Here is a 15282-nt window from a genome sequence, read left to right as displayed (position 1 = left end):
AAGTGTTGAGTTTTCTGGCGATGTGTTAATTTTGTTCAAGTTTATGCTTACAAGTCCAAGTTCTTGCGCTGTTTCCGAGCTGAGTAAACAGCCGCCATCGTCTGATGTCACATATATAGTAGCAACTGTGAACTTGTGTTTTGACTCCGCAAGAACACGAAACTTCCTTCCATCTTGACTGGCGTTTTGAGTTAAACGGGTATGCTTTCACGGATGTGGGTTCAAGCTCAGTATTTCGAAATTTCCGGAAAGTCTTCTTGTCGATTATATTTATGCTTGAGCCAGTGTCAATTGTCATTCTGACATATAGTCCGTTGAGCGATATTGACGTTTCAGGACGTTTAGGCTTGTTGTTGTTACAAACCGCATAACAGTATTCCGAATTATTGTCGCTGCTGCTATCTTTCTCCTCATCAGCCTTTACCGGTCGTATGTCTTGGCGTGGTTTAGCGGGTGTTTTGATTTTCTGCAAGTTTCGGCTGCGACATTGGCTTGCAAAATGATTTAACTTCCCGCATTTGGCGCATGTTTTGTTCTTCGCTGGGCACGGTTTGTCTAAATGGGGGGTAGTTACCTCCACAGTAAAAGCATATCTTCTGTGGTTTATCGGCTTGGGAGTTTTTATTTGTAGGTTTTTTTATTGTATGTAAAACGTGGCTGTCCAAATGCTCTTCGATGTCCGCCGCTTGTACTTTACTTGTTTCTTCACGCCTTGCTTCAAGCAACAGATCTTTTAAGGTATATTTAGGATTGCTTGTTTTCGTACACGACTGGATCGTCCACCAATAACAATTTGAACCATTATCTCAAAATCTACATCAGCAAATTCACAGTTTTTAGATAATGAGCGCAGTCTTGTATGAAATTGGTCGATTGTTTCGGACTCTACTTGTTTTGCTTGTCGAAATTTGTAAACTTCATATAACCGATTTTTCTGTGGTTCAAAATACTCCGTAAGAAGTATTTCCGCTTTAGGAAAATCATCATCTTCTCCCGGATCTGGAAATTCTCGAAATATCTCTCGAATTCGGGGTCCTGCTTGATAAAGAAGTAAAGCCCGTTGCCGAGTTCTATTTGTTATATTACTGGCTATTAAAAATGTTTTAAAATCTGCCAACCACGTGCGCCATCTATTTGCAATGTTTCCTCAGATTTCTTCATCCGGATTGAAATGTGGCATGGGAGATAAAAATGTTGCCATGTTTGCGTTGATATTTTATTCCTCGTCGCCAATGTAATGTTTAGAATTTATCTTCTTCCTTTAGTATCTATCTATTGTGCTCTCTAATATCTGTTTTTTAACAACATTTCTCATTCCTATATATATATATGTCATTGTCACTTTTAAGGGGCGTGTCTACAACACTACAGTCAACACTTGGTGAAGTTTGAAAAATATCACCACCTTGAGGTAACCATAAACATTTGATAACCTCAGCTATGTTTACTTTGTTTATGTCTGCACAGAACTTTATATAGAGTTTCCACAAAAAACTTGTCTGTCATTAGAGAGTTTGCATAAGAATAGATAAGACTCGTCATCTTGTCCAAGTATTCTCATCACATTGCAACTTAGAAGTATTTTTCACGATATTAAGAGCTAATAACATTGCGTTTTTTCTTGTGCGTGTGTTACATGATACCAACTTCTATCATGTAATATCATTATTATATCATATTATAATTTCATATATTACTAATTAGGACATAATCTAGAAGCTTGCTTACATGCGTAAATGCTGTCATTATTTTTCTTTAATAACATTCCAACTATTTAACCTTGTAATGAAATAATGAGCTTCATCCTGTAACATGAACGTTACGTCTAAACAAGGGAAGTAAACAGTCATATGCACAAGTATATAAGGCCCAAACTTATTTTCGTTTCATCATTTGTCTGCAAGATTTCTACTAATGATGGCGAAAGTCAACTTTGGAATATTTTTCACTCTCGTATTTTTCTACGCTCCCATTCAAGGGTAAGTATTCGTTTTACGCTTGCTCCCTCATTCTTTAATCAATAGTCAATTATAGTCATTAATAGTCAATCACTCATGCAAGTATTTAATTGTTGTAATGATGTATAGATCTATGATATTACTTTCAAAACTGCACATTTTTAAAAAAAATTAAACATAACTGAAACTGTACTTTTTAAATATTAATAAAATGCGATTTTGATCAGAAATTTCATAAATTTGTTTTATTAAAGGCTGATTCAGATTAAGATAAAGAAGCAAATAGGAAAATACTTATCTTGTTCTTTAAATATTTCCTTATAACTAGGAATCAGGGTTTGTGCTGTAATGAAATCAAAACACAGGTTGAAAGTAAAATGGATGCCTACAAAGTATTGTGTATAAACAATACTTCACTTTCTCTTGAATGTTGTGATGACATCAAAAAGGAAGTTAAATCGTATGAAAGAGCATATGAATCATTATGCACGAACAAAACTTACGGTAAGTAAACAAAAAAAATACTTTTTCTAATCTATAAACAAATTATCCTGATGAAAAGTTTATTTATACGTTAGCTAGCAATTAAATTGATTTTTCTTTGTTTCACGTCATCTTGCACGAAATATTTTAAATTATTAGGATTCCGTCCATTCAACGTAAACTTTACAAATCTTGGAGCAACTGGTCGTCAAGGTCCAACCTCAATTGGTCAACATTATAATGGTCAAGATCATGTAAACATGGTTAGAGTATTAAAAGGTATCCAGTATTGGACAGTGCCTTACACTGGAACTTATGAAATTACGGCAGTCGGTGCACAAGGAGGTTATGATAAATATGGCTCTACTTACAGAGGTAATAAATAAATTGAACTTTAAATTTGTAATAACGAATGGTTATGATCATGATGGTTGAAACAAAAATAATATTCTTGTGCATTGCAAAAATAACTCTCTTTCGACATCCCACATCAACCACTTTTTACCCAAAAATACATAAACTTCCACATTTAACTATAGTTGAGTTCAAAGAAAACTAATTTACTAAATTATATCAACCAAATTCAGTTAGTTGATTAACTTTAACTCACGTTCCTATTTACATGCATGGGAACTTAATGTAAAACTTCTACACAATCCTTGTAAGAAAAATTATTAAGTTTAAATGATAGCAAATAAGAAGAACATTTTTTTGTCACCTAATAATTTGCTGAAAAGTGTCGAGATGTTGCAAAGAGGAAATCTTTAAAACCATTTAATCAAAAATTACAATTATATTTTTATTAGTAGGAAGACTAACCTAGCAACAAAACTCTTAAAATTGATAAATACTTGCTCCATCATAGTGGGTTTCACTTTTATTCTAATGCTAAATTTTATGCTTCACTTTAAACAAACAAAACGAAGGAGCAAAAAATATTCATGTCATACGCATTTTACTTTTATTAACCAACAACATGTTAGAAATACGTGCGCATTCTACAAAGAAAAATTTCACCATATAAGCATATAAAACCAACATTCTTAAAATATATTAGTTTTATATCATGTAAAAATTCCATGTAAATTTTCATAGTTAGAGTTTAAATACTTTAGCATTCTTGTGAATATGACATTTCTAAACGGACAATTTCTTTTTTCTGTCATTGATTTTGAAGACCATGTTCTTTTTAGGTCGTAGGGCTTACATGAGAGGGGACTTTGATTTAAAGAATGGAGAAGTTATCAAAATTCTGGCTGGACAAAAATGCACTTGTTAATACTGTTTACCATTCTTCAGAGGAGGTGGAGGTTCTTTTGTTGCTAGGAACAACAATGCTCCACTACTTGTTGCTGGAGGAGGTGGTGGTTTAGAAAACCTTAACAAACGTTTAGATAACTGTGATGCCAGCAATAAGACATGGGGAAAAAATAATAAATGTGTCAAACCTTGTGGAAACTGAGCTGGAGGAGTAAATGGACAGGGAGCAAAGCAGGCAGATTCAGGAAATTCAGGTATAATATCAGCTTTTACAATATCTGCTTGTATCATTTAATAAAATGCATGGAACGCCATCTGAAGCCAATAATTGAAGGCAAATCTTACATCAGACAAGCGATATTTTACCACAGACACGCGTGTGTAGTTTTTCGATATTTTCTCGCGGAATAATATTTGACTAAACACGTGCGTCTGAGGTAAATTATCGCGTATATTGAGTAAAGTCGTGGCTTTAAAAAATTATTAAGGTTTTGTATTTCAGGAAGCGTTCCATGCATTTTAGTTCAATGGTTTGTATGCTAATTTTTTTATCAATCAATAAAAAATACGAGAAGTGCTTTTATTTTATGAAATCTTGACAATAAACTTCCACTTACTGTAAGATGCATTTTTAAGTGCAACTAAATTGACGGCAAAACAACGTGAAACTTACACTACTACTTTCATGTTTTTGTAGGAGGCGGAGGAGGTGGATTTTACAACAATGGAAGAAGTAGTAAGCAGTTTGGTGGAAAGTATGGAAATGGAGGAGAAGGAGGTTTTGCTTTTATAAATGGAGGAGCAGGAGGACGTGCTAAAACTAACAATGCTGTTGATGGATTTGGAGGTGGTGATGGAGCATATGGTTATGGTGGAGGAGCAGGTGGAGGTGGGGGCTACTTAGGTGGAGCATCTGGTGATAATGTGAATGGATCTTGTGGTGGTGGAGGTGGGTCTTACAATGTAGGAAGAAATCAAGTAAGCAAGCCTGGTTTTAACAACAAGGGAGACGGATATGTCGTTGTCACTCGAAAGTCGTAAAAGAAAGTCGTCTTTATGCTAAATAGTATCAACTCACTTTCTAACTGTCCATAACACTCTATGAAACGTCTTGTTTCGCAAAAATAAAAAAATTTAAAGTGTTTGATTTACATTCAAGATTAAATTGTTATAAGGGAATAATATTATAGGTTAAGCAAATGAAATAGCATATACTTGTTAATCTGTAATGCACTAATAAATAAAGTAAGTATGTTTTTGGATTCGTTGTTTTAAAACAATATAATAAATTCATTATTTATAAAAATGGCAGAATTCGGGGTAAACATAACTAAAACTTTATTGTTTACAAATAAAATTTCTTCGGATTTTGTAAATAATTTTATTGAGCTTTCGACTCGTTGCTTCAAGCCTTCATCAGAATGATAAAATTATCTATTTACACGTGCTTTTAGCTTGTAGACGCTTAGAGCATCTAAATGGATTAGCGGGTGGATTAATGTGATTGGATGGGGTTAAATGCGTTGTCATGGGTTTTGGTTTATTGTGAATGTGTTGGGCACGTCGATATGTCTTTTTATTGTGTAGTTCTCTTTACTGTACAAAGCTTCTTTAAATTCGCGTGGGTGTTTAGTCCGTGCGCGTCCGAGCCATTGAGCTCTATAAGACCTGGAGGGGAAAAGGGGCCTGGACCCCGTGTCAAAAACATGGCGGTAATGGCGGATTTTAGTGGTCAAAACTTCCACTTAAAAAATGTTTTTCAATATTCACTCCCTCCTGATTTCCAATACTGTTTATATGAACGATAACAAGTGAAAGAAAACATTTACGATACCGACAGCATATCATGTGAAAATAATGCTTCAGCATTGCGTGAAAACACAGTACACACACATCAAAATAAAGAAAATTGACGGTAGAGAAACGCATATTTTGGCTGTAACATTTAAGTTGTTTTATGACATTTTAACCTTTTAAAAGTGAAAATCAAACGGCATTCTTTAGTAGACATGCTAATCTCGTCAAACGTATACATTATTTCATGCTTCTGTGTGTTTGACTGTTTGTAAACAGTTTGGTGCAACTATTTTTCTTGCTCAAATGGATAAACTGTGTTAAAATGCTCCTAAGGAAGCGATAAAATGTTTGCTTCAGTCCTACGACATAAGTGAACTGAAAATTTACCATTGATAAGTATCATAAGTGTATTGTCATTACCTGATAAATCTACTGAAAACTCATAAAGAAAGTATGTTGAACTAGAAGAGCTACAAAAAAGAAAAAAATTCAAAACACCATGACACTGTTGCTTGGTAATTTGTATTTTGTAAACAGGTTGGCAGAATCTTGGATCTATTACTAAACAGAACTACATTAATTTTCCATTGAAATTACAAACTTGGAAACTAAAGTGCGTGGGTTTCTCTGATAAAAACACTGTCTATTGCTGCATGAAGGCAAAATAGTTATTTGACAGTGTAGGTGAAGAAATTTATCAAGTTCTATAGATATTATTGTGCATTACTTACAGTTTTTTGGAATTGTGTAATATATGTCATGAACAAGATATAATTTTTCAAAAATGCTAACCCCTTCAAGCACTACTACTCTTCTGTTTTGCTTAAGAACAACGTACAGCTACCAATACTAATTATTTATATGTACAAACTAACATTTAGGAATTAAATGATAAACAACTTGTTAAATCTTTGTATTTTACATCAATCATTTGAATTAGTTCCTTTTATCTCTTGGTAAAAAAATATGAATGAAAGACTTACAAATCAAGTTTCTCGAAAATAGTATTTTGTACAAAGAAACTAAATAATTGGAAAGGTCACATGTTGAAGACAGACTTTGCTCCTTTGACTAGGTTGACCATGAGCAAATTTAAATTTGTTTAGAATTTGTTTAAAGAATTCTTTTTATTGATTTCTACTAATTCTTCATAAGACACAAAGAATTTCTTTGCCATCTATTTTTGCTTCTTCTACATACAACTTCATTGTAACCAATGCATCCGATGTGAATTTGTGGATCACCTGAAATCATACCAAATATGGATTTGATGAGATGAGACAATAATATGTTTAATTTTTCATGCATATTAATGATATAATCACAAGCCACTGTTGAACAAAAATTTCAAGGTAGAAACAAATCTTAGCACATTGTTCAACACACTACTTTTATCTTGGTTTTGAAGTAGTAACCTGTTTACTATAACAATAATTACTTCATTTACAGAAACGCTAAGTAGTACTTTAAAACTGTTTGCATACATCCAACTTTCCAATCCCATTATAATTGTCTACACTATACAGTCAGTCATAGTGAGCAGGCAAACAGTTTAATAGTTATTTTTGTTATACAACATATACCATAGTTCTCATTAATATTGCATGGCACTGCATTCAATTTTAACACAACTCTGTTGTAAACTTTCTCTTCATCTTTTAAAAAAACACATGAGCAAATTATGCCCCATTTTTGGGAGGTAAACTCAATTCAAATCAGGAGAGTTTAGCTTGATGCCTTGATCATGATACAAGATGGATGCAAAACTCGATAAAAATTGACAGCTTCGCCACGTCTGGTGAGCGGTTAAGTGAAGAACAAACAAGACTGGACCAAAATAACTTTAAATTAAAACTTAGTAGTAGAAACACTCTTCAAGTATCGTGTTAAAAACAAAACAGTAAAACTAATACTGTGCTACTTACCGGAATCAAGAAATGTTCCCTTTTCTGTCGCTATTTCAGCATGCGCAAACCACAGAAGTTGGCAGTTTAATAAATAAAATTTTAAAAAAGTGTTTATGTTAGGAAAATAAATAGTTTTGATATTTTCTATACTCGCAATCGTGGTGGTCAAATCAGGGTGGGCGACAAAAATTTTATTTCATGAGCCCGCGTCTCTCCGCTAACTTTGACCACCAAAATCCGTCATGTTTTTGACCACGCGGCCGCGTGCTAATAATTTATAGTAATTTTGTTGACGTTTCCCCTCCAGGTCTTATAGAACTCAATGGTCCGAGCACCTTATTTTCTGTCTAGTCGAATGTGTGGTTGTTTCCGTGGGTCTATTCTGCCGGTAGTGAGTTCCATAAAACGACGAGATCCGAAATGAACCTTATATGAACAATACTTGAATAGTTTGCCTGATATTTAGGCTCATTATCATGCCAAATACAAGGCTCATTAGCATGCATAGGAACATAAAATTTACTTTACAATAATGCTATTCTAAAAAAGATATAGTCTTTAAAAATTTCTACCAAGTTATCAGGCATAGACCCCCCAGGCCCGTATTCACACCTCTATATAACGAGTTAAATTAGAAATGAGATAATACAAGGGACATTTCATAGATGTAGAAAAGTTGAGACTTCAAACCATGCAAGTTTATTCTTACCCTTTACCCTTCTCTAAATACAGTGCCAGGAAATTTACCTTTGGAAAAAGTACTCAAAATATTTTTCTGCCAAAGGTTAGACAAAGATTATCAGATTGAAAATTTGCAAATAAGGACAGCTTAATGTTATTGATGTTTATTAGGCTTTTCACTAGACTATTTTCTTCTGTAATTTAGGCAAGGTGTGCTATATAGCAATTACCAGTAGCATTGTATGCACAAATGCAAACAGAATGTAATGGTGTAACTAACATGCCTTTAATCATATAATAACATGAATGTTGGTTGATGTGTCATGCTTACTGGTCATGATAAATATCTTTTCATATAATGAAAACTAGTTTAAATGTAAATCTGAAATAATTTTTAGAAATTATAATAAATGATCATCAGAAAATTTACCTAGTGATCATGAAAAATACTTTACTGTTTTGCCAAATTTTAAGATTTATCTGCATACCTATGAACACATTTTTACTATATAGAAAATACTTTTCATACATCAATAGCCCTTAAGTATTTCTGGTAAACAATATGGTATGAGCCGTAGATCAACACATCTTGACATCTCTACATGAGGTGTTCAGTTGGAAAAGGAGACAATATGTGACATGGGACAACATTTCATGTATTGAAATACACCGGTTTAATACCATTCCAGTCAAATTGTCAAAATAAAAAGCTTCATTGATCAAAAAGGTTATATATCACAGGTTATAGTAAACAGCTTCTCCTGTAATCAATATTAGTTTTCTCAATTCTTAAACAATGTGTAGTATAACTGTCCAATAATTGAATGATCCATATGAGTTTTCATATATAAAACAGAATTTTGACGATGAAATCCAAACGATTACAGAACGGGAAATTTTCACGTTTAATGATCACAAAAATTGTAATCATTAAATTTGATAAATAATTTTTGAACGATATAAACATCAGTCCCGTGACTGATTTGACATACACTGGATCTGCCCCTGGCTCGTGTTGTATTTCCTCATGTACACAATTAAAAACTCAATTACCCCTGAAAAAATCATAAAGATAATGAGCGGAAAACTATTTGGCTAATGCATCAACTGCAAAGAAATCCCAGATCATCTCTCGTTAAATTGAAGTTATTACGTACTCTAACTACCATTGAATATAGAAAAGTAATGCCTGAGTACACCATTAACAGAGACTTTATCAAATTCTGAAAGAACATACCTCAGTCAACATAATTATTGCTGTACTTATATATTATGTACAATTTTCAACCTTAGTAAACAGTGTCCTAAGAGATACTATAAAATTTCAAAACCAAAACCTTTAGCAAGATAACTGTGTGATATCAGAACTTTACTTCCCTTCCCCCCCTCCCCTTCTGTAAGCCGCTCCAAATATCATAGTCTTGAGCACACTTTTATGCCAAAACATCATGGCATTAAACCTTAACATTTGTTTCTTTATAGTTTGACTTCGTCTTACTTGTTTCATGGTAGCAATAAGGGGCTTACACAGTTTGAAAAGATCGACAATCAACTCCAACAAAAACCTGTTTTTCATTTTTGTCTTTTTAATTGAAAGAGTCACAATGCCTGCAAAATGTTAATTTATTGTTCACAAACATGCCATTTGACAAATTATTTGAAAGCTTAGACAAATACATTGCTCCTAACATTTTTCTTTTTCACAGAGTCTTGCGGCGACGCACAATCTTAAATAAAATGAAATATCAATAGACAAAGTCAACAGTAATATCATACCGAAATCACTATGTGCGTGCGCGCTCGTCCATAACGCAAGTCTAATTATCCATACGTGTTTCATTTTCTCTCTATTGTTAAGTCTTCACCCGCTGGAACAATTCCTGCCACATCAATAGTAGGAATGACATAGTCTTTCAACGTTGCTTTAGTTTTCAGCGACTTAGTTAACGCAGGATTCATGTTATAGCATGAATCGTCAAAGTTGATCAAAGATGCGATGTAGCCGGAGCTTGAAAATTTGATCGATGTTTACGGACAAAATTTCCCCACTTTCTCCGCCATTTTAGATCCTTATCTTTTTAGTAACAGGATACAATTATATTCTTTTAATAAATTGTGTATTGGTAGGAATGTCTAACTTTGTACTGCCAGCAATACAATTTCTACGTCTGCGAAGGCGTTTATCACTATTAGTTCTATACGCCATGGTTAGAAGTGATCATCGTTGTGACGTCACACGACAAAGAAAAAGTTCGCACAATATACAGCAAAAATCGCAACTTTACAAAACTACAAAATATGTTAGAAGAGACCAATCTTAAATCTGTTTTCGGCCAATGTGTTGATAAAGCGCATATTTTGAAGAAAGTAAATAAAAAAGTGGTCGGAAAATTCGTGGCTGTAGCACTTTACACAAGTCACACATTGAATCCTAATTTTAATTGCAACCAAACTAGGTTTAATATAATGTAGATATTGGACAGGAAAGATCTTTTCTATGACTAAAGTCCAGCTATATGACTTCTCCTCATTACTGGATCTCACCGAGGCTGAAATCTAAATTATAAAATGTCAATTAATTTGGGTTCCCTCTTTCTATAAAGGCAAAGCCTGATATTTTTGGTGTCTTTGATTAAATGAATTAATAAAAAGTAACATATTAAAAAGGCTTTATTTGTATAAACAACATGCAGGATATTTTACCCCCTATATGTTTCAAATGCTTTTTAGCTTTGCCGTTTTCGTGAGCAAGATATTTTAAATTGGGCCTACCCACGAAATTTTGCTCGCATGTAAAGGTTTTTTGGATCGCGTATAAAAGTCAAATATTGCATATATTTATGTGTATAATTTATTCACAAATATAATTATGAAACTTTTGACATGTAAAAAAGAAGTAAATTTATAATTTTTCTTTAATTAGAATAAACCGTGTGAAGCAAAAGGCACTTCATTTTCTATTTGATTATTTTAATTTTTATTGTCATTTTGATATCAAGCTGTACAATTAAATTATAATTTTTTTTTGCCTTCAAGGCAATAAAGTTTTTAAATAAATTTTTCAGATTTTCTATTAGTATTAATAACAAATAAACTCTTCAAAGCAACGTTTTGTTGGCATTTTTTTTTGACGTATAAAATTGAAGATTGAACGAGTTTTTTATGTCCTTACTGAAAACGGACTGCTAGATTAGACAAACGTTTGGCAAGAAATGTATTATTACTTATAGTTATCTCACCAAACTACAACATAAATGGGGCACACATATTGGTATGCCGTTTTAAACCTATTTTCTTACTTAAGTTCTATAAAATCTTGAGCAATGAGCAATAATCACAAAACGAGATGAATACAAAAAAAACGGCGATTTACCTCTCACGAAAACAAAATAAAAGCGTTGACATTACGACAATTAATAAAAAAAATTACTAGTGCAATTGCTACAAAATATATATACTTGCACATACTCTTTATAATTTCTCTCAAATGCATATGTGTAAATCAGTAAAGCAAATAACCACATATTTGCGATTATGTAGATGTTTTCCTCATTTTCATCATTCGATACAACGAACTGTAACAAAGATGACAAAATTTAATTTTGGTTTTTCCCTCCTACTTGTAGTTATCTATGGATCTATACAAATGTAAGTTTCGTGTGCTGGTGTTTGTTTGATCCATGTTTTTCGTCAGATTTTATGTTTATTGAATATAATAAGTTTTTGTTTGTATTTTTATCTCTTTTTAGCTGTTCATTTAATCCGATCTTGACACTTTGCACCCACCTTTCTCATATATATTATATTCCTCGCCAAATATATGCAGTTTTTACAAGGCATTTTTCTTTTTCTCTAGACAGACACTACCATCTTTGGTAACTGTCTTCACTACAATCCTCTTTATTATCATTACATAGAGTGGCGTAACCAGCCCGCAAGTTTTGGTCCTGCTATGTAAATTTTAGATTGCTGCGCATCCTGGGCCAACAGGCAGTGTAGTTTTGTTATTATGGTAGGACTATATTACTCATTGTTATATACTTAATTTTTGAACGGAGAGGCTTCACACGTGGCAAGTATTTTTGACCATCCCATTATACGTACGTACATAATTTAAAACAAAAATCATTTGACATGCTGAAACAGTTATACTACATGAAACATTGACTCTAAAACTATAAGATCACTATTGAGAGTTTTTACATATTTATGGTCTACTTGTAACCGCACATTAACTAAATGTACTTTTGTACGGTTAATGAAAAATTTGTGACGATAAAAGTGTACTTTTGTCCTCCATATGTGATGCAGTCAATGAAATATTCTTGCCGTAAAAAGCGCCGAGAATAACATGAAAGCACATTGCTTTTTCATCCGAGTGGATCGCCTTGATTTAAATCAGCAGCTGTTAATGAAGCCATACTACTGCTAGCATCAAGTATTCGACTAAAAACATTACACTTCACGCTAATTCACAATGACAATACACAATTGTCACCCAAACATCACAACTAAAAACATCACACCTAAATCACACATCACAACTAAAAACATTTCACTTCGCACTAATTCACAATGACAATACACAGTTGACACCCACACATTTCCTGTACACACAATACAATGACGTAAGAATCAGACAACAAATACGGATAACCTGACGTTTACTCCTCATTTGACTCTGAAGATGACTACCGCAAAGGTTGTCGAAACGTCAGTCAACAACAACAAAAACAGTCCCTCTCAGGACTATACCAACCTGGACGATCTACATTTACAAATATGTAATGAAACACCCGGGTTCAAACCATTTACTTTACACCAAGATTTATTATTATCGATAACTAACCTTTCCCATATAAATCATATTAGCTCTGTGATGCATTTTTTGTTTGCAATCAAATCAGAAGTAAAACGATATAAAATTAATAAATAATTTTCGTGATGTTTATTATGTGGTGGAGAAGGTGGATTTTACAGCAATGGAAGAAGTAGTAAACAGTTTGGTGGTAAGTATGGAAATGGAGGAGAAGGAGGTTTTGCTTTTATAATTGGAAGAGTAAGAGGACGTGCCTGGTATAACAATGCCGTTGGTGGATTTGGAGGTGGTGGTGGAGCATATGGTAATGATGGAGGAGCAGGTGGATGAGGTGGTTACTCAGGTGGAGCATCTGGAGAAAATGTATCCAGATCTTATCCTGGTGGAGGTGGATCTTATAATGGAGGAAAAAATGTGAACAAGTCAGCTTGTAATGACAAAGGAGACGGATATGTCATTATCACTCGAAAGAGGTAGATGAAATCATCTTAAAGGGGTAGTCTGACCTTAACACAACTTTCGCTCATATGAAAGTGTATATTGTTCTTACCTCTCTCACGAAATCCTAGGTTTCCAATTCAAATTTAACTCGAGAAATAATGCCTTAAATGTGTGTATTTTTGCCTCTTGTTCGATCGCCATTGTGTACATGCAAGCGAAGCCGCAGTCCAGCAGCGGTTTTTCGTCGTGACGTCACTGCGCGGTGATCGTTGTCAACATAAGACAAAATATACTAGCAAAAGTAGAAATTACGCATAAGCATATTCATCGTTGCATTTTATTTTCTAAGTTTTTAAATTATTTTGCGCAATGGATGCGGATTACTCAAACGATTCCTCTAGTAATTATTCTGGAAGCAGTGTTTCAAACTACGAAGAAATGATTAACGATCAAAACATGATTAAACCATATGCTTATGAGCCGATTGAAACAGACTCTAGCGACGAGCCTATGGACGACTCCGACGAAGTTCAGCTGTTGTAACAATGAATGAAGACTCAGCACAATTTGAGGGAATAGATACTCCGCACTGTATTACAGATAATCCTGTTTTTCGAAATCTTTGTTTAAATTATTGGGTATTACGACTGGCATGGAGTGAGTACAAACAACACTATGGTTCTAGAGCTGAAGAAGGACCTGAACACAAAAGACAAGGAAATTAGAGTACCACTACCATCTTTTGCTGTTAGCTACATTCGAGCACATTTCCAACCACCAGGTCTAGAAGAGGACTTTGTCTATGAGGGTTTTAAATTCGCTGTTGAATAATGGTAATGTAAACTATGTATTATAGCCATATTTATAAGTATCGTTAATGATGAATTATTAATAAATAAAAATATAAATTGGATTTAGTAAATGAACAATAAATACAAATTATAATGGCCAAGCCAAACCAATTCTTTATTTGTGCTATGCAAGGATTTTGGTGTACATAATTAAAAAGTGTCTTTGCTAATGAATTTGCATAGCAAAACAAAAAATTTTGCTACTTTACTATTAGAGATTCTCTTATTATTAATTATAAATATTGGTATATACATAACTATTTTTTGGGGACTGTTTACCCATTCTTGATTTGTGTGCTTGTAAAACACTTTCTTTGTTTGGCTTTTCTATAGATGCAATATTTCTTGGAATGTTTGCTGGTAAAGAAATCTTGTTATGTACATTTTACATTAAAACAGCAGACATCTTCCATCATACCTTGCACAAAGAATATGACTTACTCACCATAATTGGCTTGGCTACCCAATTTTCTCGCCCTTTTGGGAACACGATATTATATCACTTTTCCCCTTGCTGCTTTCCACATTGAACTTGTGCTTGTTTTGTGCCAGTGTTTACATTGTGGTCTATCACTGCCAACTTGGTTCTTGCAAGCATACCTTTATACGAAAAGCACTTTCAATAAAGTATTTTCCCTCCTTCCTCTTGTGCTTATCATGTTCCCAAAAGGGCGAAAAAATTGGGTAGCCAAGCCAATTATGGTGAGTAAGTCATATTCTTTGTGCAAGGTATGATGGAAGATGTCTGCTGTTTTAATGTAAAATGTACATAACAAGATTTCTTTACCAGCAAACATTCCAAGAAATATTGCATCTATAGAAAAGCCAAACAAAGAAAGTGTTTTACAAGCACACAAATCAAGAATGGGTAAACAGTCCCCAAAAATAGTTATGTATATATCAATATTTATAATTAATAATAAGAGAATCTCTAATAGTAAAGTAGCAAAATTTTGTTTTGCTATGCAAATTCATTAGCAAAGGCACTTTTAATTATGTACACCAAAATGCATAGCACAAATAAAGAATTTTTGGCTTGGCCATTATAATTTGTATTTATTGTTCATTTACTAAATCCAATTTAT

The 15282-nt window shown here is 33.4% G+C and overlaps 1 protein-coding gene across 1 annotated transcript; it reads left to right on the top strand.

Annotated features, from left to right (window-relative positions):
- Positions 1 to 2335: 2335 nt before the first annotated feature.
- On the top strand, positions 2336 to 4742 carry LOC124455824 (keratin, type I cytoskeletal 9-like). The gene is made up of 5 exons (XM_047006443.1): positions 2336 to 2462; positions 2601 to 2816; positions 3743 to 3841; positions 3905 to 3955; positions 4399 to 4742. Exons 1-5 carry the CDS (start codon positions 2336 to 2338, stop codon positions 4740 to 4742), a joined length of 837 nt encoding a protein of 278 aa, XP_046862399.1.
- The last annotated feature ends 10540 nt before the right edge of the window (positions 4743 to 15282 follow it).

The sequence above is a fragment of the Xenia sp. Carnegie-2017 genome, unplaced genomic scaffold, assembly GCF_021976095.1.
Source record: "Xenia sp. Carnegie-2017 unplaced genomic scaffold, XeniaSp_v1 HiC_scaffold_4, whole genome shotgun sequence".
NCBI classification, from domain to species: domain Eukaryota; kingdom Metazoa; phylum Cnidaria; class Anthozoa; order Malacalcyonacea; family Xeniidae; genus Xenia; species Xenia sp. Carnegie-2017.
This window is presented reverse-complemented; position numbering and strand designations above follow the sequence as displayed.